This window comes from Furipterus horrens, unplaced genomic scaffold (assembly GCF_987537825.1).
Source record: "Furipterus horrens unplaced genomic scaffold, mFurHor1.1.pri manual_scaffold_17, whole genome shotgun sequence".
Taxonomy (NCBI): domain Eukaryota; kingdom Metazoa; phylum Chordata; class Mammalia; order Chiroptera; family Furipteridae; genus Furipterus; species Furipterus horrens.
The window spans coordinates 115,121,030-115,142,604 of NW_028327187.1; the positions used below are offsets into that span (position 1 = coordinate 115,121,030).

At 40.3% G+C, this 21,575-nt stretch overlaps 1 protein-coding gene across 2 annotated transcripts in view; it reads left to right on the forward strand.

Moving 5' to 3' along the window:
• Positions 1-21,575, forward strand: part of ARHGAP6 (Rho GTPase activating protein 6) — a 222,823-nt gene that overhangs the window by 150,767 nt on the left and 50,481 nt on the right. For both annotated transcript variants that reach the window (XM_090263915.1, XM_090263916.1), the window contains exons 2-3: positions 939-1,098; positions 16,179-16,250. In XM_090263915.1, coding sequence (XP_090120041.1) covers positions 939-1,098; positions 16,179-16,250 — 232 coding nt within the window. The remainder of the gene's footprint in view (positions 1-938; positions 1,099-16,178; positions 16,251-21,575) is intronic.

The following is a 21,575-nucleotide window of genomic DNA, read 5'->3' on the forward strand; positions in this document are numbered from 1 at the left end:
CCGGAGCCGGAGTCCCTAAGGCGGTTTGACGTTGTAGTCAACACCGGCAACTCCTGCGGCGCACCTGAAGCCAAGCTGTATCGACTCTGTCTTTCCCTTGGACCCTTCAGCTGTGAAGAGAGGGGGGGTCTGCTGCATGGGCAACAGCAGACCCTCCATATCACCCTGCCCAGGCTCTGTAGCTTCAGCTTCACTGGAGAGGACACTCCAGCATCATTGCAAGATGTCGATTCAACACGGGAGGAGACAGATACCGTGTCACTCCCGAGTCAGAGTGCACAGCCATTCTCGGCGGTGCAGATAGACTCTTAAGAAGCTACACCATCGTCTCTCGAGATGGACGGCTGCCGACGACATATATTATGAAGTATCATAAGTAAATAGTATATATTATAAATGTACTATATTATGTTATTATATAATGTTATTATATTACTAAATATTACATTACATAAGGTCAGAAGCAGTAACCCCCTCATAAGGTTGTTGGAAGAAATAAGTAAAAAGCCGTTGGTGCAGTCACTGGTACATTGTACCCTGTCAGTACATGGTCACCCTGCTATATGTAGTGTGCATCATGGCAATTAGCAGCAGCTTTTCCTGTTACTGAGATACAGAACCAAAAAGTTTTTACATGTTTACATAAAAGAGAGGAAGTAGGACCCTCAAAGCACCTTTCCACATAGTTTTCTTTGGCCTAGGATGCATCGTTACGTGGGATCAGATGACCCAGCACGTGCTCGAGATTTTGATGTTTGCAAGTGACTGAGAAATTCTGTGGTTAAACTAGGAGTGGACTTGATATGAGGGATTGAGAGCCAATTTTGGGACAAAAAGGTGAAGTTTGCTTAATTTCATTACTGCCTAAGAGAGAGGATGAGATTTGTGAGCTACAGATGAGCTGTGTAACCCCCGCTGTGTCTCCCCTTGGTCTGCAGGGCGATTTCACCTGGAACAGCATGTCGGGGCGCAGCGTGCGGCTGAGGTCAGTCCCCATCCAGAGTCTCTCAGAGCTGGAGCGAGCCCGATTGCAGGAAGTAGCCTTTTATCAGTTGCAGCAGGACTGTGACCTGAGCTGTCAGATCACCATTCCCAAAGGTAAGGGCCTGCCTGTCATTCCAGCTGGGAACGCTGTGAGTCACACATCTGCTCTGCCAGAGCCATAAGCCACACAGCCGTCTCACATCTAATGTGACGCAGGAAGGAAACTGCAGCTTCTTAATCTTTGGGCGGCGTTAGTGCCCATTCTGAAAGATATGTTCAAAAGGGGCAATTGACGTGTCAACTAATGTGTTGATGGTCAACTTGCGACATTAAGAAAGAAAGCTGTGTGTATCTCAGGAGTTGACATGGCTTCAGAACAACCAATTAGAAGATTCAGAGAGATCAGCTTAAAGTGTTAGAAGAAAAATGCTGTCTATCTCAACATGATTTCAAAATAACCAGTTGAAAAGAATGTTTTATCAATCTATTAAACTTGTCATTTGACTTTACATAAGCCATGAGTCAGGGATTATACCAATGTTAACTCATGTTTATCTAGTCCTTCACCTGGCATGTCTATGTGGGGGTTCACCAGTATGACCCTGGGGACAGGTCAGGCCTGGTTGTCTGATGTTTGTAAAAACACATAGCCTGATTGTGGTAAAGACAAAAAGCATGTATTTAAAATCCTTTAACCTGTAAAAGTCTGCTTCTGAATGTCTGCTGTCTTCTATGAGGGTACTTTACATTTTGTATTAGTGTGTAACAGGAAGGTGATCAGAGATAGAATGAAAAGCTGTGATGTTATACAGATAAAGTAGACCGATCATAACAAGCAACATTGGTTGGTGGGCCTGAAATGTAAAGGAAGTCAGCAAAGGCATAAGACGAATCCAAAAGCTAGAAGATTGCTTTGGAGGATTCCAGTATCTGCGGAAATACTACTTTGTTTTCTTTTACTAGGGGGCAGGGGGAATGAATCATGAATATTTATTTGTAAAATAATCTGTATCACACACGCACGCGCACATGGATATATGGTTCTCAACCAGGGCTGGTTTTGCCCTCCCTCCCCATGTGAAATCTGGCCATGTCTGGCAACACTTCTAATGGTCACAGCCTGGGAAAGGATGCAGCTGACTTCTACTGGGTAGAAGCCAGGATGCTGTTAAACATCCTACAGTACACAGGACAGTCCCCTTCAACAAGCATCATCAGGCCCTAAGTACCCCAGTGCTGGCATGAACTCACAGTCTGCCAACAACCATGCTGCCGGTGTGGTTTTCTTGCCTCATCTGTGGCTCATAGAAAAGGCGCCGGCTTGGGAGTCTCTTTCCCCCCAAGTGTGAGCTTGGGCAGTTTGCCTCCGCAGAAGGAAGCTCCTTCGCCTTGACTAGAAAGAGTAGCACAGAAGAACTGACCATACAGTTTTCATTGGATGGTGACTCTTGGGCCACTTTCATCCTTTGAGCTGGAACCTCGGACTCTGCTAGAGGTCTTGAGAGTTTAGGAGAAGGAAGAGGTAGATGAGGGCTAGGGCCTGCCTTCCACTCTCCATTAACTCACAGGATGGTCCAGATGGGGCCTAAGAGTCCCAGCTCCCTTTCACAAGCGCATATGTTCTTTGAGTCTGCCCCTGCCCCCCAAAAAAAGAAAGAAAGAAAAAAAAGAAAAGAAAAAGAAAATGTTGGAAATGTTGGCAAACCCAATTTGTAGTGGAGGGAATAATGATTCTAAAAAGTTATGTGAAGCCTAAACTGGATGCACAACATATAAGATATCAGCAAGCAAATGCTATTTGTAGTTTTGTTTTTAAATCCAGTTAATTTGATGTTTCTCTTGGTTCTTGCTTTTAAAGAGTCTGTTATATAAATAACCTTTACCAAACAGTTTTATAAAACTTGTCTGCTGGCAGGTCTGTCTTCATTGCTTATTTCTGAGACTATGTGCTTCGCATTCAGGAAAAGATTTGCTTTATTAAGATGTCCAAAGATGTTCGTGCTACAGGACTTATTTTGATATTTTCTGTCAAAATGGGAACTAATGTTTTATAAATAATTTCCTGCTTCTGGAGGAGAAAAGGGATTTTGTGGTATGATGGAAACAAAGAGACATCTCCCAAGAGTTCTGAAGCTATTGTTTTGGGCAGATAATTATAGACATCAAATATTTACCAGGATCCTTCAAATGCATAGCCAGTGCTGAGTGCTATGATGACAGCTTTGGCCTGTGGGCAGCTACTTGGTTCCATGCAGGCCCCCAACTGGAGGTTCTAAGCATGGTCAGAGTCACTGTCTGAATTATTTACTCAGGAAAATAAATACACTCGGCCTAGAACCTAAAGAAATGATATCAAGCCTAATAAGACAATGGGTATAATAAAAATTGAAGCTCACATTTCTGTTCTTCCTCACTTTAGGATGATCAGAGGGATTTATTTATGGGTATCTGTTTGGAGAACCTTCTTCCTGCATGAGATTGGTGCCCCCAGGGCTCAGATGAATGACATTATAATATACTCATCAGCTGCTGGGATACACCATAGAGAGGGAAGAATAGGAGATTGGGGGGTTGGGAAATTACTGGGGTGATTTCCTAGAGTGGACTGTAGGGGTGAGATCCAGAGCACAAGTAGAGACTTTGATTTCCTCTCAAACTGTAGTGGTAGATGCACAAGCAGTTATATGGGTACAGATGCAAGTCAATTAAAAGATGGTGTAATTTAATTCCAGATTGCCTATGCGCTCTTAAGAAGCTAGGAAGCAATGTCATATGCTAGGAGTGATGATGGACAGGAGGTTCTGGAGGTCTGAGGAAAGAGGAGAAGAGTGGAAGAAAGGGGAACTGATGGACCAGCAATGTTGCAGGATTGCAGGGCATTCCAAAAGTTTTATTTGACGTTAGTATCCAGGAACTTAAATTGAAAAATAACCATCCTGGCAGCTAAACATTGCTAAAGCAATGTGTACCATTTTACACTTTGAATTCCCCAGCCCTGGTTAATCCAAATCTCTCACTAGAGTTAGGATTTTCTAGTTAAGTTCAATAATCATAGAGATGTACATGGCAGCGGAGAGTGTATCTGTGGTAGGCAGAAAAATGGCCCCCCAGATATGGCCATGCGCTTGTCACTGGTCACTGGAACCTGTGGATATGTTACCTCACATGCCAAAAAGAACTTTGCTTCAGTTAATTTCAGATATCACGGTTGAGAAAGGCTTTGTTTATGTATTTTGATAACAGTATTGTGGAATGAGGAATAGCTGATGGTTTAAGAAAATGTGGACAATAGTTGAATAAAGGAGTACCCTGACGCCTCAAAATTGCTCAATTATATGGCTTCCTTATAAAGTGGTCCCTCACCATGTCCCTTAGGCAATGTAAAACTCAAGTAAACAACTTAGTGAAATCAAGAAAATGATATTCTTGGTAGGTTAACACTGCAGCTGTCTTTGGTTTGTGATTTAAATATTGATTTAAAATATAAGGGCAACCTGGTGGGCAAGGAAATTGAGCTTGGGTGTTTGTGTAACAACCCTAGAGAGAAAATACAACTATCGTATTTCTACGTTATTCTTGCTGGCAATGTTCAGTTGAAGAGGTGATGTGCTAGAACTGTTTGTGAAAGCCTTTCTGTATAAATAAAAATGAAGTTGAAACCTGAGGCAAAATCCCAGACTCCACTGTAGGTAGAAATGCTGGTAGGAGGCAAACCCACCAAATAGGGTGATCAAAAAATGTTAGACCACTGGCCTGAGAGGCCCTCGACGAATGTTTCTGTTGTGTGAGCTGCAGAGCTAGTTGTATCTTCTGTGCATCCACACTGACCTTTCCTGTGACCGTCCCAGAGGACTGTGATTGTCCATGGGGTGAAGCTATATCTTGTTTTTGAATCTGAACTGCCCAATAAACCACTGGCCTTCACCACATCATTGTGAAAGTGAATGAATGTGTGTTTGCATGCATGACTATTTGCCTTTAAAATTAAGCTCCTTCCTTCACTCTCCCTGTCTCTCTGAAGAACATTAATCACCTTTCTCTCATTTTCCCCAATGTCCTCAGTAATAAGTTTGAAATAATCTCAGTGCTTCTCTACTGCTTCCCCCCGTGCCCAGTTTCCAACTTTGATTGATGGTCTCATAGCGTTGATGTGAAGCTTAAATTAGGTAATAATCACGATGAGCTGAAACCATCTCTTGACTCAACAGAAGTTGTGCATCGCCAGTAGCATTAATATTATCATCGCCACCATCGCCATATCCCTTTGTCCCTCAAAGCAAGACACTTTGCCATTTCGTCTCACCTGAACTATAGCCGCAGACCCTCACTGGCTTTGCTCAACCCACACGTTCGCCCTCGTCCTGCCCACCACGCCTAAAACCACCAAGGCTTAAAGTCTATGATGTGAAGGTATTTGAGTCCTTTCAGACTTGTTCAGAAAGAGGGTAGACAGTGTTAGCCCCTTACCTAGGCCAAAAATCACACCGTGTGTCCACTCCCTTGTCAGACTCCACCTTTTCAACTTGGACTATGAGCTTTGGCTTTAAAATGAATAATGTTGAAAATCCTGTAAGTTGGTGTTGAATTTCCTTGAAGTAACAACCCAGGTATTTCTCTGGGATAAGTGACTTCTGTCTTTTTGTTCTCCCATCTGCTCTCTTGTTCCTTTATACTCCAGGAGAGAAATACAGCTTAAGGGAATGAGTGGCCAAAAACCGGTGTTCTTGCTCTGATGTTTGGAAACCTTTGTCTCTCCAAATACAGTGCCTACCTAGACTAAGTTAAAAAATACTGTATTTAATGTTAGGAATGTGCAATAAGAGATGCAAATGCAGGAGCCTGGAAAGAGAGACTAGCTCCTTACTTAGGAAAAGATAACAGCAGGTTTGCCCCACTAGAATATGAGCTTATAGTTATAGTTTTGTTTTTTGTTTGATTTTAACTCATAGCACTTGAATGTGGAAAAAATGACAGCAAGTAAAATATCCTTCTTGGGCATAATTTGATCATGACCAGCTATTACAGCAAGCTGTGGTTATGGAAGAAAAACATAGTTGAGCTTTTAAGTCCATAGCATTCAAACCATGCGATCAGCTTCCTTACCTCACATTTTGATAGAATAATGAGACACGTTCAACAAATGAAATGTCTCAATGATTTTTGTTAATAGAAAAATACTTGCTTTAAGATTCAAGAACCTACAAAGTTTCTCTCTTAAGGAAACATTTCAGAGCTAATGACCTTGCCAAACTAATTTATACAAAACAGAAAAGGTTTCTTAGTGTTTAATTTAGCTGGAAACATGGTGACCTCCAAGATTTGACTCCCTTTGCTACAGTAAGAGACTCACAGAATGTTCTTATTTTCTGACCACAGCTTTGATAATTTCACCACCATTTCAACATGTAAACTGTGAGGATTAGTCCATTTTACAAGTACTTTGGGGAGCCTCAGCTCTAAGGAGAGGCATCTGTATTGCATAAGAATACCATGAATATTTTCTACCCGGAGAAACAGACACTTTGGAAACAAATTTTGAAAAAAAAAAAAATCTAACCCACAAGGTGCTAGCAGGGTAGAAAAACTGTGTTTAATTCATTGGCACTTACATCAAGAGAAATGACTCAATTACAATATTTCGACTTGCCTTTTATTTCCATCAAGATTAATGAAAGAACAGCTAAGGATATGGTGATATATAAATGAAAATTTCGACTTATAGATTTGATTAAATAGCCAACAGTCCATAACATGCAAGATGTCATATATATCTAAAATGGACTGAATGACAGGGCCAGTTTGGGATTGAATACATTATTTTACACTTTTTTTCACATAGGTTGTTTTCTTCCAAAATTATTACTTGTCACTTTCTTGAGCCCTAGTTCCCAATCAATAAACTATCAATCTACTCCCAAATTTGCCATTTTCTCACCTTTTTCATTTTTACCAATAGAATGCTTGCTTATTGAAGGGTTGGATTAATTGGTATAAAATATCCAGAGGCTTAGAATAGGAAAGGATGTCCTAGACTAAGTAGTTACCATGTGATTTCTTGGAGGAAACTCCTATCAAAATTCAAAGTTCCCAAGAAGGGTGACACTTCACCCTTTAAGACTGAACTCAAACATTGGTCTTCCCAAGCAGAGCTGGGGACAGTCTTCTCACTTCTCACTTCCTACCGAGTAAATGTCTCTACTGAAGCACTTTCCATTTTCTTTAATGAGGTTTTCACGTATCTGTGTCCTTAGCACGAAATGGAGTTTCTGAAAGGCAGAGACAGGATCCATTCATCTGGGTTCATAGGACTAGTTCTGTCTCATCTACAACATGTGCTTAATCCATGATAGATGGAGGGAGGGAGGGAGAAATAGGTGGATCAATATACAGGGGATGAGCCTGTTTTCTAGGGGAAGATGCCTCATAAACAGGGAGCCATTACAGTGCAAATAATATTCCCAAAAGGAAATCGATCGTTTTGTGGCGCAGCATCCCCACACACTTGTAGAATGGAGAAGCGATCCCTGCTTTGGCTCCTCTCCTGAATCTCTGAGGTTGAGCCCACTTGCTCTCTTACATCAGAGTGTTGCACTCATCCCATCAGTTCCCCATCCAAGGCTTGCTGCCGCGTCTCCTGCCAAGAAGCAGAGGTGGCCATTTTCTTGGTTAGTACTTCCCTCTTTTCTGCCAGGGCTGCTCTCTCTCCTCTTTCCTGTGTATGGAGCAGACACTTCAAACCAGCAGGGGCAATTTTAAATTCATTCCACTGAGGATGGTGATGGCAGCCACTGTCTCTGCTGTCCAACCGGACTTTTCCTGACCTATGATTTTGACTGGGGGTTTGGTTGCCCAACTATCATTAGTCCCTATCTGTTTTCCATTGTTCATGTATTGGGCCAAATTAACTTATTAACACACTGAGGAGATAAATCATTGGAAAACACTAGAGGTGGAGTACGGGCACAATGAATGACCCTCAAGTGCCCAGGATGATTAATAATATTATTACTTTTTGGACAGACTTCCTTTTCTAAGTTGGAAGTAAAAGATATGGTTTAGTTTTTCCTCTTGCCTTATTTTTAGAAGGTCTGTGGCTTGAGAGCCCTCAAAAGGAGAACTAGATGAAACGAAAGGATGAATTTTAGTTTTAGTTAAGGATAAAAATCTATATTTTAGTAAACACTTTTGTAAGACAGCCACAGATTATATAACTCACCTAATGCACATTCAGAAATATCATTTAAAGACTATATTTTGGTTATCAAGATAGGCAGGAGAACTTGAAAAACAAATAGGCTTCTGTACTAGTCGGTGTTCTTGGATGCAATGACAATGACCAAGTCTGAATAACTGAAGCAGAAAAGGGATTTAGAGAACCTATGAAATAGGAGGTATCTTGAGATAATTTAATCAGCGATGTATGAAAACATCACCAGGGCCACAAAAACAAATCTGCTTAAGTTTCTTATATGTGTCCACTCCCTTTCCAGAGAACACGCTGCACCAGAAAGGCAGACAGAGTAGTGTTTTATAGTGACCTAGACACATGTTTCTTTCAGATCAGGGAGATGTGACCAGCTCTCCAGTCTGCAGGTTTCAGAAGTGCTTCAGGGAGCAGTAAAACCTTCCTCTTCCTCACATGCTTGACAGATGGTTCTAAACTTTGCTTGAGTACATCCAGTGGCTGGGAGAAAGGGCTTTTTAAAAAATAATTTTTATTAGGGAACGATTTTAGATTTATAGAAAAGTTATGAAGATAATGTGGAGTTCCCTTATGCAACTCACCCAGCTTCCCCTAATGATAGCATATATAACCGAGGTACGCTTATCACAACTAAGAAAGCAACATTTGTACATTACTTTCAACCAAACTAAAGGCTTGTTTAGATTTTACCAGTGATCCCACTAATATCTTCTGTTTCAGGACCCCATCCAGTATACCACATGCATTTACTTAGGCATCTTTTCTTTTTCCTTTTAAAAAAAAATAACAAAAATTTCTTATCTCACACAGTTTTGGAGACTGTCTTAGCCTGGGAAAATCGGGGAATGTCTTAGCCTCGTTGTTCTCGTTCAGGTTCTGGTTGATGAGGTTGCCGTCATGCACAACTGGGACCATAGTCATATGAAGGCTTGACTGGGACTGGAGGATTGGTGTTCAGACTCACTCATGTGGCTGCAAGCTGGAGACTCCAGTTGCTTACCACGTAGCCATGTTTAGTCCTCTGAAACAGGAAAAGAAAAAGAACTACATCGTTCCCCGGGGTCTTTCCTGCAGGCAAAAGGCACTCCATTCATACATGCACTCATAAACTGGTCACCATCAAATGCTGTTCTACACCTGATCTGGCCCCCAAAGGAGAAAAAACACTTCCAACAAAGAAATAGAAGGCTATTTACTCAAAGAACTTACTTTCTTGCCCCAACTGTAGGAATTTTGTCGAAGGATATTTATTGACACACTCACATTTTTTTTTTACAGATTGAAGGAAATTGTTATTGTGCCCAAAATTCAACCTGGCTTGATAATTTGTAAACATTTTTATGTTGTTGCTTTTAAAACAAACTGAGAGTGGATATAAACTGAGCATTGCAACAAGTGCAGAAAGGTCAATATTTTGTAGTTTGGATTTCACATGGTTTGAGCACATAGCTGCTCTCTGGGTAGAGTTATGCACAGACCGGAGGTTCTCAACAAGAGTGATTGTACCCCTGCAGGGCACTTGGCGATGTCCAGAGACATAATAGGTTGTCACAGCAGGGAATAGGCAGGTGCTCCGATATCTACTAAACTGAGGCCAGGGTTACTGCGAAATGACCTACTACGCACAGGACAGTTCCTCACAAGAGAGAGTTAGCCAGCCCCAAGTATCACGAGTGCCAAGGCTAAGAAACCTTGGCATAGACTATATGCACTTTCTTAGGGGCTACTTCTTGTTCTCCCACCAAGTTGTCTCCTTTATATCATTTTCCTCACTTCTTAACTGAGTTCCCCTCACTGCCTATGAATTCCTTCGGTTTGCATTCTCTGAGAGTCTATTTTTCTGGTCCAAGTAAATAATGAGACAGCTGTGGTTGGGAACAGCAGAGGAGGTAGTGCCAAAAAGCATTCCTTCAAACTTTTCTCAGCAGTAATTTTTTTTTTTGCAGATTTGAAACAAGCTAGGAACTTCCTTTTGGGTTGGGATGGAGTTGCAAACTCCAAGGCCTGCCAGGTGTGCAGTGTCCTAGGCTTAGGTGTCTCTGCTGGCTGGTGGCAGTGGGGTGGGGGAAGCAAGTGTGAAGAACGTACGAACCACCGCTTTGCCATATTTCTCAAGAGGGTAGAAATGCAGATATGTATGTGAACTTAACAAGATTTTGCATTAGGACTCAAGCTTTTATAAATCACTGTGTGGGCTAACCACCACCCAAACAGTCGGGGGATGAATACGGTTATTTTGCACCCACCCACTAGGCTAGTTCTTGGCATGTGTCTGTAGAAGCATTAGGCTTTTGTCCCTAGAAGACATTTAGTAAGTCTTCTCCTTCATTTTGTATCTCAGTGCAGGTGATTTCTTCTATTCCCAGTAATATAATCTTTATGGAGCTCTCCAAGTGAAAGGCTTAAATGTTGATGCCCTGCTCCATATCCAGGTGCACCTGTGAATTTAGGCCGACCACACCCATTCTCTGTGACTGCCTCGGTAAGGAATGAGCCTTCCATCTTCACATCCATGTGGGAGGGCAGAGTCCGAATGACCCTCACAGATGGACATCCATTGTTTTGAAACACCTCCAGAACCATGTCCCATGATGCAGAGGTAAAGTGACCTTAAAAAAAGGATTTTCAGCTTCTTATCACAGATATCTGGATTCTGCTCCTATCCACCCCTCCAGGACAGAGCTGGCCTTTTTGGAAAGAGCTAGACTTTGGGTTTAAATTCCAACTCCACCACCTACAAGTCCTTTGACTTTTGGACCATTTGCTTTAGTTCTGATTTTCAGGTCCCTCATGTGTGAAATGAGTCAACCAAGAAGCTCCCTCGGTTGATTGTATGTTGATGTACATTAGATAATATAGATACAAAAAGGGCTCATGCCAATTCTGGTAAACTAGAGCTTAAAATAGTCCCTTTCTCTTCTCTTTCCTTTCTAACTCTGTATCCCTATCACCTTGGGCACGTTGATCCGTATATCTGGCCTTTAATATCGCTTCCCTCAAATAGGCACATTTTTCCTCACTACAGCACAAGTAGAGGTTAAGAGCCCTGGCTTTGTCGATGGATAGTCCAGAGTGCAAGTTCTGAATTTACCACTTCCCAGCTTCTGCCCTTGGACAAGTTACTTAACCTCTTCTAAACTCAGTTTCCGCATTGGTAAAACAGGAGTAAATAATAGCATGGGCTTCATAGACCTTCCGTGAGGTTGTGATAAGGTCACAGATACTAAGCACTTAGCTTATAGTACATGCTCAATAAATATGAGCTCTTCATTACTACTGTATGCCTGTGTTACAGAGAAGTCATGGTGGTCTAAAGAGATCATAGGTATTTAAATATTTAGAAAAGTTAAATATTCAAGCACTCTTTTGTGAAAAACAAAAAGAACTCTCTTGTGCAAGACTTTCTTGCTGAGTTTTCAGACCCATTCAGTTAATATAATTTTTATATTTCTCCCATTCTGTTAAAATGGTCATCTTTTAATATTATTTTTTTCATTGAGGAATAGCATATGTAGAGAGTAATGTACATAAATATCGATGTATACAAGTACAACTCAGTGGGTTCCTCATATATATATACACCATGTAACCACCAATCAGATCAAGATATAAAACATTCCCAGAAGCCCAGAGGGCTCCCTTATGCCCCTTTTCAGGCCATATCCATTCCCCCAAAGTAACTCTTACTCTTCCATCACCAATTAAATCAATTTAATATGCAAAATACTGTTTTGTAACCCACATTCTCTGAATCTGATCACCTTAAAACTAGGAGTCATGTACTTCATTGGTCTTCGGTTCTCTTGGAACCAACCCAAACCCTCCCTCTTACTTCCGGCCATGAGCAGTGCTAACAGGTCCTCATGGTGTGCCCTACTCTGTGCTATAGACCTGGATGGAGACAAAGGCTTAGGAGTCACGGTTGTACCCTCAGAGAGCTTCTAGTCCAGCTAAAGAAACAAGCCTTCAAATGGAACTTCACTTCACAGTGAATGAGTGGGTTCATGGAAAGCATGTCCTGGGGGAGAATTCTCATGTTTCCTTGTCCTCAACCCTCTTAAGACCCTATGTGGTATTGGTCTCCCCTGAGAGGACACGCAGATTAACCATGCTCCATACTGATGATTCCTTTGTTTTGGGGTCACTAGTATGTGGAGAGCTTACTCTCTCACCATCTAATATTGTCATGTATGTGTGTGGGACATAGTCTCCTGAAAAGAGGGCTCATGAAATCTAATCCCCGAGTTCTTGTTCTAAGATGCCTTCGATTAGGACATGTGACCCAAGTTCTCGCTACAGCTCACTGGCGTCTGTAAGACAATGCACACCCTGGAAGAAGTTAGCAGGCCTTAGTTTAGTCTTGATAATTAGGAAGCTTAAATTGCTGTGAAATATAGAATGGCACTTGTTACATTTATTGCCATCCAAGGAACTGGTTGAACATAATCTGTTCTGTACAGTTGTACATAATCCATCAGTCTCCTGAGCAGCTTTCCTATGATCTATGGGAATAAAAACCAGTCTTTAAAAACTGGAGACTCAATAAGCAGACTGTTAATTGGTCACAAGGGAAAAAAGAAGTTAGCAGTTTCATTTCACAGCTCTGGTCATTTTCCTGATGATTTAAATGAGGAAATGGCATAAACACAATGTATAATTTCACATTATTGCCCATCATCCATCATTTCATCTTATTCCTGTTGATAGCATTCACCTCTGTCTAATTAAATGAAGAAGATAATACTTGTTGTAAATAGTTCAGCTTTTTAAAGAATCGTAGGCTAGTATTCATAAAGACCACATTTTTCCTATAAGGAGGCTTTAAGAAATTGTTTGGAGTTTTGGAGTTTGAATTCCATATTATCCTGGTGTGACTATGTAAGTTCTCTTACTGGTGGGAATACAAATTAGCAAAACTACTTCGAAAACATTTCAGTGTTACTTACCTGCCACAGCCTATAAGATTGCATACACACGGACCTGGCAATGTAGCTTCTACACAGAACCCCTAGAATTGTGGTTCTCAGACTTTAGTTAGTGTGAGCCAAGATCCCATGGAGGGCTTGGCAAAACACACACTTCTGGGCCCCACGCCAGAATTCAGTAGATCCGCTATGGAACCATAGATTTTGCCTCTCAAACAAGATCCTAGGCGAGACTGATGCTCTTGCTCCTAGAACCACATTTTAAGAACCATTGTCTTAGATTCTTGTACGTATACATAAATGAACAAAAATTTTCAAAGACATTGTTCCTAATAGTCCCAAGCTAGAAACAACTCAGATTTCAATCACCTACAGTTCAATGGGTAGATCAGCTGTGGTATAATCACGCAGGCAGACACTGAATAGCAAACAAAATGAGTGAACTCCAGCTACCTGCCTCAACAGGATGAATTTTAGGAAGTGCTGATGAATGAAATAAGTGAAGCAAGAAAGGATGCCTACAATGCGATTCTGTATATGTGAATTCAAAAGCAGGAAAAGGAAAACTAACTTTTCATAAATGCATACATTGATGGTAAAACTGTAAAACAGCCAGAAAATGGAGTCTTGCAAAAATCAGACTAGCGATGACCTGGGGGGTGGGGGAGGGAGGCATATAGGGGCTTCTTGGTACTAGCAGTAGTCTGCATCTGAACTTGGCTGTTGGGTATGTGGGAGTTGGCCTCCTAATTATTATTTAAGCTGTACACTTATGTTTATGCAAGTCTGCATTTGTGATACATCCCCTAACTGAGAAGAAGTTTTTAAAAATCGTTTTCTTTCTAAAGAACATGTCCCCTATTCCATATTTATTCCGGTTCTTTCACAGCTTGTTTGACTTGCCGGATCTGCCCAACGGTTATCAAAAATAAATCTTTTATGTTGTCATATGTCATTCAGTTATTCTTCCAGGTCAACTATTAAAATGAAGGAATGATGGGTTTTTAAAAAATATATACTTTTGTTACAGTCAAATACATTTGGTGGTATGAACCAGTGATGAACAAAGTAGACCTGTCAGTTCTATCTGGAGAACTGATTAGAATCTTGTGCAGTTAGAATGTTTATTGTCTGTATGTATATAATAAGTCATGGTAGTCCTTATAGTTAGATCATTTTATAGACATGGACAGTAAGAACATATACATAATGAAAGATACTGATGGCTCTTTACCCCAGTCGCAACTGATTTACATAATTTTCCCCTATAGCAATCTCACAACTGCAAGAGTGAAGACTTATGAACTATTTCCATTTTATGGGTGGAGAACCATTTTTGAAATATTTGTTTTTGTTTTTTGAAAGGAAGGAGGCATTGAATGTGCCTGCTGATTATATTGTGATATCTTTTGCCTCCAAAAATTCAGAGAGGTGGAGTTGGGAACATCCGCAGCCCCATGAGGATCTCAGGAATGCTCATTTCTGTTTAAGAATGCATATTTAGTCTTTTCTTGATATCAGAGTCTTGCTTTTACATTTTATTGGGCTGAGTCTCTCTCTCTTTAGTGAACTTTTTAGTTTATCCCATAAAAAACAATTCTTAATCTCCCTTTTAAACATCAGTTTCCTGTGGCATGGGTTGTGTTTCTCCTATTTGATCACAGTGTGGCTTCCCAATTTGCATCTCCCACATGTTAACTTGACAGCTGCACAATCCCAAAATGAATTCTTGCAATGACTGCCAATGTGTTATGATGACATCCCAGGAATTCAATTGCAGCTGCCTACTGATATGAGTGGTATCTTTATTATTTGGTGAGTTAAACAAACGCATTAAGTACATTTGTTACAAGTACAAGATGTTAAATATGCCTTACTTATTACAGAGAAAAAAATAGAAACAACCTAATGTCCATCAGTGGGGGAATGGTTAATTAAATTATGGTATATACCCACACTACGGAATACTATACAGCCCCTCCAAAAGAAGATATATCTGAATGTATGCATCTGGGTCCCCATTAAGCACTTAATATGCATAGTTTCATTTAATTACCACAACAACCCTAGGGAATTCCTACTTTATAGATGAGGCCACTGATACTTCTCCAAAGTCATGCAGTTAGTAAATGACGTAGCAGTAATTAGGTCTGAGTTCTCTAACCCCAAATTCATTTCCTTCTCCTGTTACACTTTACTAGCTTATGAATGTCAAAGCTGTATGTACCATTGAATCTCCTTTCATGGGGACTTGATTCAAGATGACATTGGTTTTTTTTTGTTGTTGTTGTTGTTGTTGTTTTTGTTCTTTGCTTAGTCCCTTCACTTTTTCACCCAGCCTCCCAACACCCCTCCCCTTTGTCAGTCTGCTCTCCATACCTATGAGTCAGTTTCAATTTTGTTTTTTAGCTTATTTTTGTTCACATGTGAGTGAAATCATATGGTATTTGTCTTACTCTAACTGGCTTATTTCACTTAGCATCATACAACTCACAGCACAGACAACAGTACGGTGGTTACCAGAGGGACAGGAGTGAGGAGGTAGAAGAGGGTAAAGGGGGGATAAATGGTGATGAAGAAGACCTGACTTTGGGAGATAAACACGCAATGCAATATACAGATGATTCGTTATAGAATTGTATGTCTGAAACATATAATTTTATCAGCCAATGTCACCCCAATAAACCAAATAAAATGTTTTTAAAAGATAAAGCTGGTTTGCATAAACATGTAAAATAGGAAAACTCATCTATAGTAAAAACAAACATATCTAAAGGGCCAAACCTAAATTACTTCCCAAGGAGGTAAGTTTCCTGTACTTTCCATTATTAAAACAAAATTTAAGAGCACACGCATATACCAATATTCTAGTGATATATTAGTGATATATTGCAATCCAAGTCAGGGATTTTCTTGTATTTTCAGAGTCATTACTCTGTTTAAAATGTCAGATTATGAGTAAAGTAAGTGAAAAGTCATGCTTTCGCTCAAACATCATTGTTGATAATGTAAAATATTACATGTATGCTTGTTTTTAAAACTTTTCACTCCTTTAATATTTACAGATGGACAAAAGAGGAAGAAATCTTTGAGAAAGAAACTGGATTCACTAGGGAAGGAGAAAAACAAAGACAAAGGTAAGGGACAGAATGAACTAAAGTTAATACATCTTCCATGGAACATAATTGTTGAATTTGGTGGGGTTTTGAATTGCAAAGATTTATGTGGTTTGACTCTATTATGTAAACTGGATTTCTATGATGGAACGTCATTAAGGACCGATTTGGTCTACTCCTTTGTGTTTCAGGGGCCCTGTACTGAATTGATGAGTTCAACTCATTTGAGCAAACTGTGACTTCAGCCAAGGTTATTGTTCCAATGATGATTCTGGCCAATCAGCTATGCATAGAGAGAACCTGGGTTGGGTAGCCATGGATAGCATCTCTGGCATTAACCAGCTCTCTGGAAAATCCAGACATTTAGGCAGGGCTAGTTGAATGAGAAAGATTTTGGATTCACCTACCATGACTACTGAAAAAAAAAAAAAGTCTCATCTTCATGGATTACTTAAGACGAGCCACTCTCAGCACTTTTATGTTAGATCACAGCATACTTATGCTTTGCCCTATATGGTTTGGGAATTGTTGAGCATCTCCATAGTGTTTTGTGTCCCCCTTTTACATCTGTTTAGGGAATCGACACTTTAGCCACTCTTTCAGAGGTATTTGTGGCCATTTCAAACGAATCTTCATTGAGCCCACACCATGGGCCCCTGGCCTCCATTAGCACAGTACAGCTTATGATGGCTTCTTTCCATGGTCTCGTATGAAATGGCTGCCGAATGGTGTACAGGAAGTGAGTGTTGAGTGAGGAGAGCCATATGCCTCACCTGAATGTTCTTTTATATAACTTGAATTTCTGCTTGAAGAGTAATGGGAGGCAATAAAACTGAAGGTATAGTAAATAAATGCACTGTGATTGGTACTGGAGAAGACCTAGTTCACATCATTGATCCCAGACTCCACGCCCATATCTTGAACCACGCCTAAAGGGTCATGACATTTGCTTCTTTGGAATAAAAGAGATGAAGAAGTATAAAGAATGGAAAACCAATGCTTTACTTCCCATAGAGAATGATTTCTCAACCTTGGGACTATTGACATTTTAGACTGGATAATTATTTGTTGGGGGTGGGGCTATCCTGTATGTCTTGTGAGGTGTTTAGTAGCATCTCTGGCTTCTGCCCCCTAAATTCATGCCAGTAGCACCTTCTCCAACCAAAATATCTCCAGACTTTTTGATTGTTTATTGGCAAACTGGAGAAAAGGGGGTGAATGTCTGTGATTCTCTACTTCTGACGGCATGGTAGAATAATATGTAGAACCTTTAGCATTTTCAATGTCTAATCACATACTCAAGAAACTCTGATTTAATTGTTCTGTAGGTATGCTGGGCATGAGTAATTTTACGAACTAGTAATGTGCAACTTCTAAGATAAGAACTCTGGTCCATCTTCACCAGTATACGTACCAGGGAACGTCCTATCCCAGCAGAATCTGCTGCAGGAATAGTGAAGACAAAGGATGCTATCTCTCGGTCCAGCTACTTTCATTTTCTGATAAATTGTATTTTATTTAATTGGTTCATATATTCTTGCCATGATATTTAAGTGAACATTAGTAGCCAGGATAGCTTTCCGTAAACTAGTTTTTACTCATTCTCTTCCTGCCACAGACCGCCTTCACCTGACTAGATTAGGGTAGTTAGTGGTTAGGGAATACATTAAAGTAATGTGTGACCTTTAAAGTTGGATTATTCTAGGATGATCTTTATCCTGGGATTTGAATACTCATAATGTAGACTTTAGGTGATTCTTCTGAACTGCTCATTCAGGCTAGACTAAGCAGATGAACACTTTTGTGGGAGATATTGAGTTCCCTCCACAGAGGGAGACGTATGTGTGCTTGCTTATAACCCAGAACAGCAGGAAGCAAGAATGCATGTGAGCAGGGAAAGAAGGACCAAGGGACGTAATCAACAATTATGCTCTGGGCCACTGTACACTTTTCCAACCAAATCATATTTATATATTATACAGGCTCAGTGCAAACCTGGCAGTGTTCTATAAGGCTCCACAGAGAGCTGGCTGGGGGGAGAAACAGGTCCTGATGATTCCAAAGAAAAGATACATCACCTATCCAGCTAAGGGGAGAAATATCAGGCTTCATGACAAAGAAGTTTTTTTTTTTCTTTTTTAAAGTAGCCATGATATTTAAAAAGAAGATGCCGTAGGCTTAAGTGAAGCTTAATTACATGGCATCTTTTCCAAACATAAAGTCCTGTCTATGTCAACATACGCATCACATGGATGTCCTGGGAACCAGTGTGTGAGGGGGCAACATGCAGATCTTGCATAGTTGTAATCAGTTCACATTATTTTCTTCCATTTGAATATTAGCATTTGCATTCATAACAGCTGCGCATGAGAAAAATGATAATCATTTGAATCCAAGAGTAAAATAAGGAAAACAGGAAGCTCTAAATGACCTCTTGGGTTAGATCATCTAAAAATAAATAGGAGCATCTTATTAGGAGCATAAAATGGAGTAAAAATAACCTCTCCAACAAATGGTGTTGGGAGAACTGGACAGGGACATGCAAAAAAATGAGACTCGACCACCAATTTATACCACACACCAGAATAAACTCAAGATGGATCAAAGACTTAAATGTAAGTAGTGACACCATGAAAGTCCTTGAGGAAAACATAGGCAGGAAAATTTCAGATATCCCACGCAGCAATATTTTCACTGATATATCTCCTAGGACAAGGGAAATTAAGGAAAGAATAAACAAATGGGACTACACCAAATTAAAAAGCTTCTGCACTGCTAAAGAAAACATCACCAAAATGAAAAGGGAACGGACCATATGGGAGAACATATTTGCCAATGATACATCAGACAGCGTTTGATTACCAAGATATACAAAGAACATATAGGACTCAACACCAGGAAGATGAACAGTCGGGTTAAGAAATGGGCAAAGGATCTGAACAGATACTTCTCCAAGGAGGACATACTGAGGGCCCACAGACATATGAAAGGATGCTCAACATCACTAGCCATCAGGGAGATGCAAATAAAGAGGGCAGCAGGTGTCCTTAGTGAACGTACACTATAGATAAGAACATGATACACAGTGTCCCTGGCCCCCAAACAGTCTTGGATAATGTCCTTATGGTTTTAAAACCCTGTTATCAATTTTATTAGCTGCTATCACCACAGAGTCTCTAGGTTTCTTTTTTCTACAAACAGAAGAGCTTTGAACCCACAGATAAGCATGGATGCCTAACAGTTTATTTACACATAAAAGAGGGTTTTGCTCAATATACTTGTGATGAACTCTCAGTTGCACAATAGCCATAATTTGAGAAGCGATAATATTCAAGGAATTCTGCCTAGAATTTTCCAGAAACTAGACACTGCAACACAAGTTTAGAACCATAGAGAGGTCTCATTTCTGAAGCTTATAACAGCGCTCAGGAGAAGGCAACAAGGAACTAAAGAGACTACTTCAGAACCCTATTACCGAAAGAACAAACTCAGCCAGGAAAGGAAACCTATTAGAAATAAAGATCTGTTCTAGGTGGCTACACCTCTTAAATGTGAATAAAAGAAAAAGAAAAATGGGGGGAGAATGACATCACCTATTCTATCAGTTTAATGCGTATTCAGTTATTTCATTTTACAAGTGAGAGTGACCGAATTTCAGATATTAAAAATGAAAGATTCCAAGGGAGACCCACTTCTCCCGCCCCCCCCAGGGATATTAAAAATCTCTAAATGAGACTGGTCGGATTTCTTCGTATAGAAAGCATGGCTAGGAGAGAAATCAATAGTCCATATCTCGTGTTAAATTCTGCTAAGAGCATGTCTTCATGAGCAGACACATGTCACTTGATATATTTATCAATGTCTTCTTTGCTGCTATTATCCCCTAACGACTTTTGTATATTCCATGTAGCAATCAGCCTTGCAATCCACATGTTTCTACACTTTCCCCAACTTTTTTCAAGTAAGACTATTTGATTATGCCCATAGGCCAAAGAGTGTTGATTTACACAATAAACCCTGAGGTGCGCAGCAGGTTGTCCGGCACTGTCCCCTTGGGTTTCTAATTTTGCTAGTAGCGGGAGTGGCCTTTATCAGTAGTGACTGTTCGGTCTTGCTACACTGTCCGCACTGATCACTCAAAAAAGGTTCCTAAATTATTTTTTGGATTATTATATGCCACTCGGTTTGTTGGTGGAGAATGGTAAGCATCCTCTGAAAAAAATCCCAGAATGCTGAGCCAAAGTGCTAAGGTTTTCATTTTCCACTTCAAATGAATTGCATGTTTTGACAGAACTAAGGTGCAGACTTTTCAAGTGTTACTTGTGCTTTTAATGTAGAGATGGCCATTAGCTTAGTGAAGCTAAAAATGTTGCCATGGATCAAAGAAGAAAACCTTTGAAAGCCTCTTTCTACCTGATTTAATGTTAGCTTTTTCCTTCAAAGAACAAACAACTTTAGAAATGTTTTCTCTTGATCATTCTGATTTTATTCATAGGGGTTATAAAAATAATGGAGAGACAAGACTCCAATTTGCTGCTGCTAGGAGACCTAATTCTGAGTCTAAAAGAAATAATTTAATTTAATTATTAATGCTTTTAAGCATGGATCTAAAATGTTGCACATTAAATGCCTAGCCTTAAGGGTTGGCCCGCTTACAATTTATGTGTATACAAATGACTGCAGAGACCCAGGAAACAACTGGATGTACATTTCCAAGTAAAGCCCTAGATTTCTGCATTATGCTCCTTCCTCAAAATTACCCTAACTAGAGGCTTTAACAAATTGTATCCTGGTCCCTTCACCAGATATTTAATGGTGACAGCCCACTTCTGCACGATGACAGCAGAATGGCTTGGGTAAAAATGACGAGGAGGACAGTCCCAACCCGGCTTGCTGGAGCCAGCCTGTGGGGACACGCAGCACAATGAAAACAGAGCAAACTTTTCCCAGGTTGCTCCTCTGCCTCTCCGATTCTTGTTTCATGGGCTGGCTCTTTTACTAGGAACCTCAAAGGGTATGCACTTAACTGAATTCCGGTCTCTGTTTCATGTGTCTCTATTCTAGCACATGATAAGCACTATGACATTTATTTACATATGTGACTCTGTGCCTGGCACCTTTCAAGACCAGGGACTGGACCTACCTTTCATAAGCTGTAGACTCCCCATTGTGTAATTTGCCAGGGCACGTAATAGGTATTCAATAGATACCTGCTGAATGAATGTACAATTGCAGAGTCTTGCCATGCCTTGTAAGTTTTGGGGGCTCTTAAGAATATATGTTGAAGACTAACAGCTTGTAAAACTCTGCACTTGTGAGGATAAAGTATTATGTACATTCTATCAA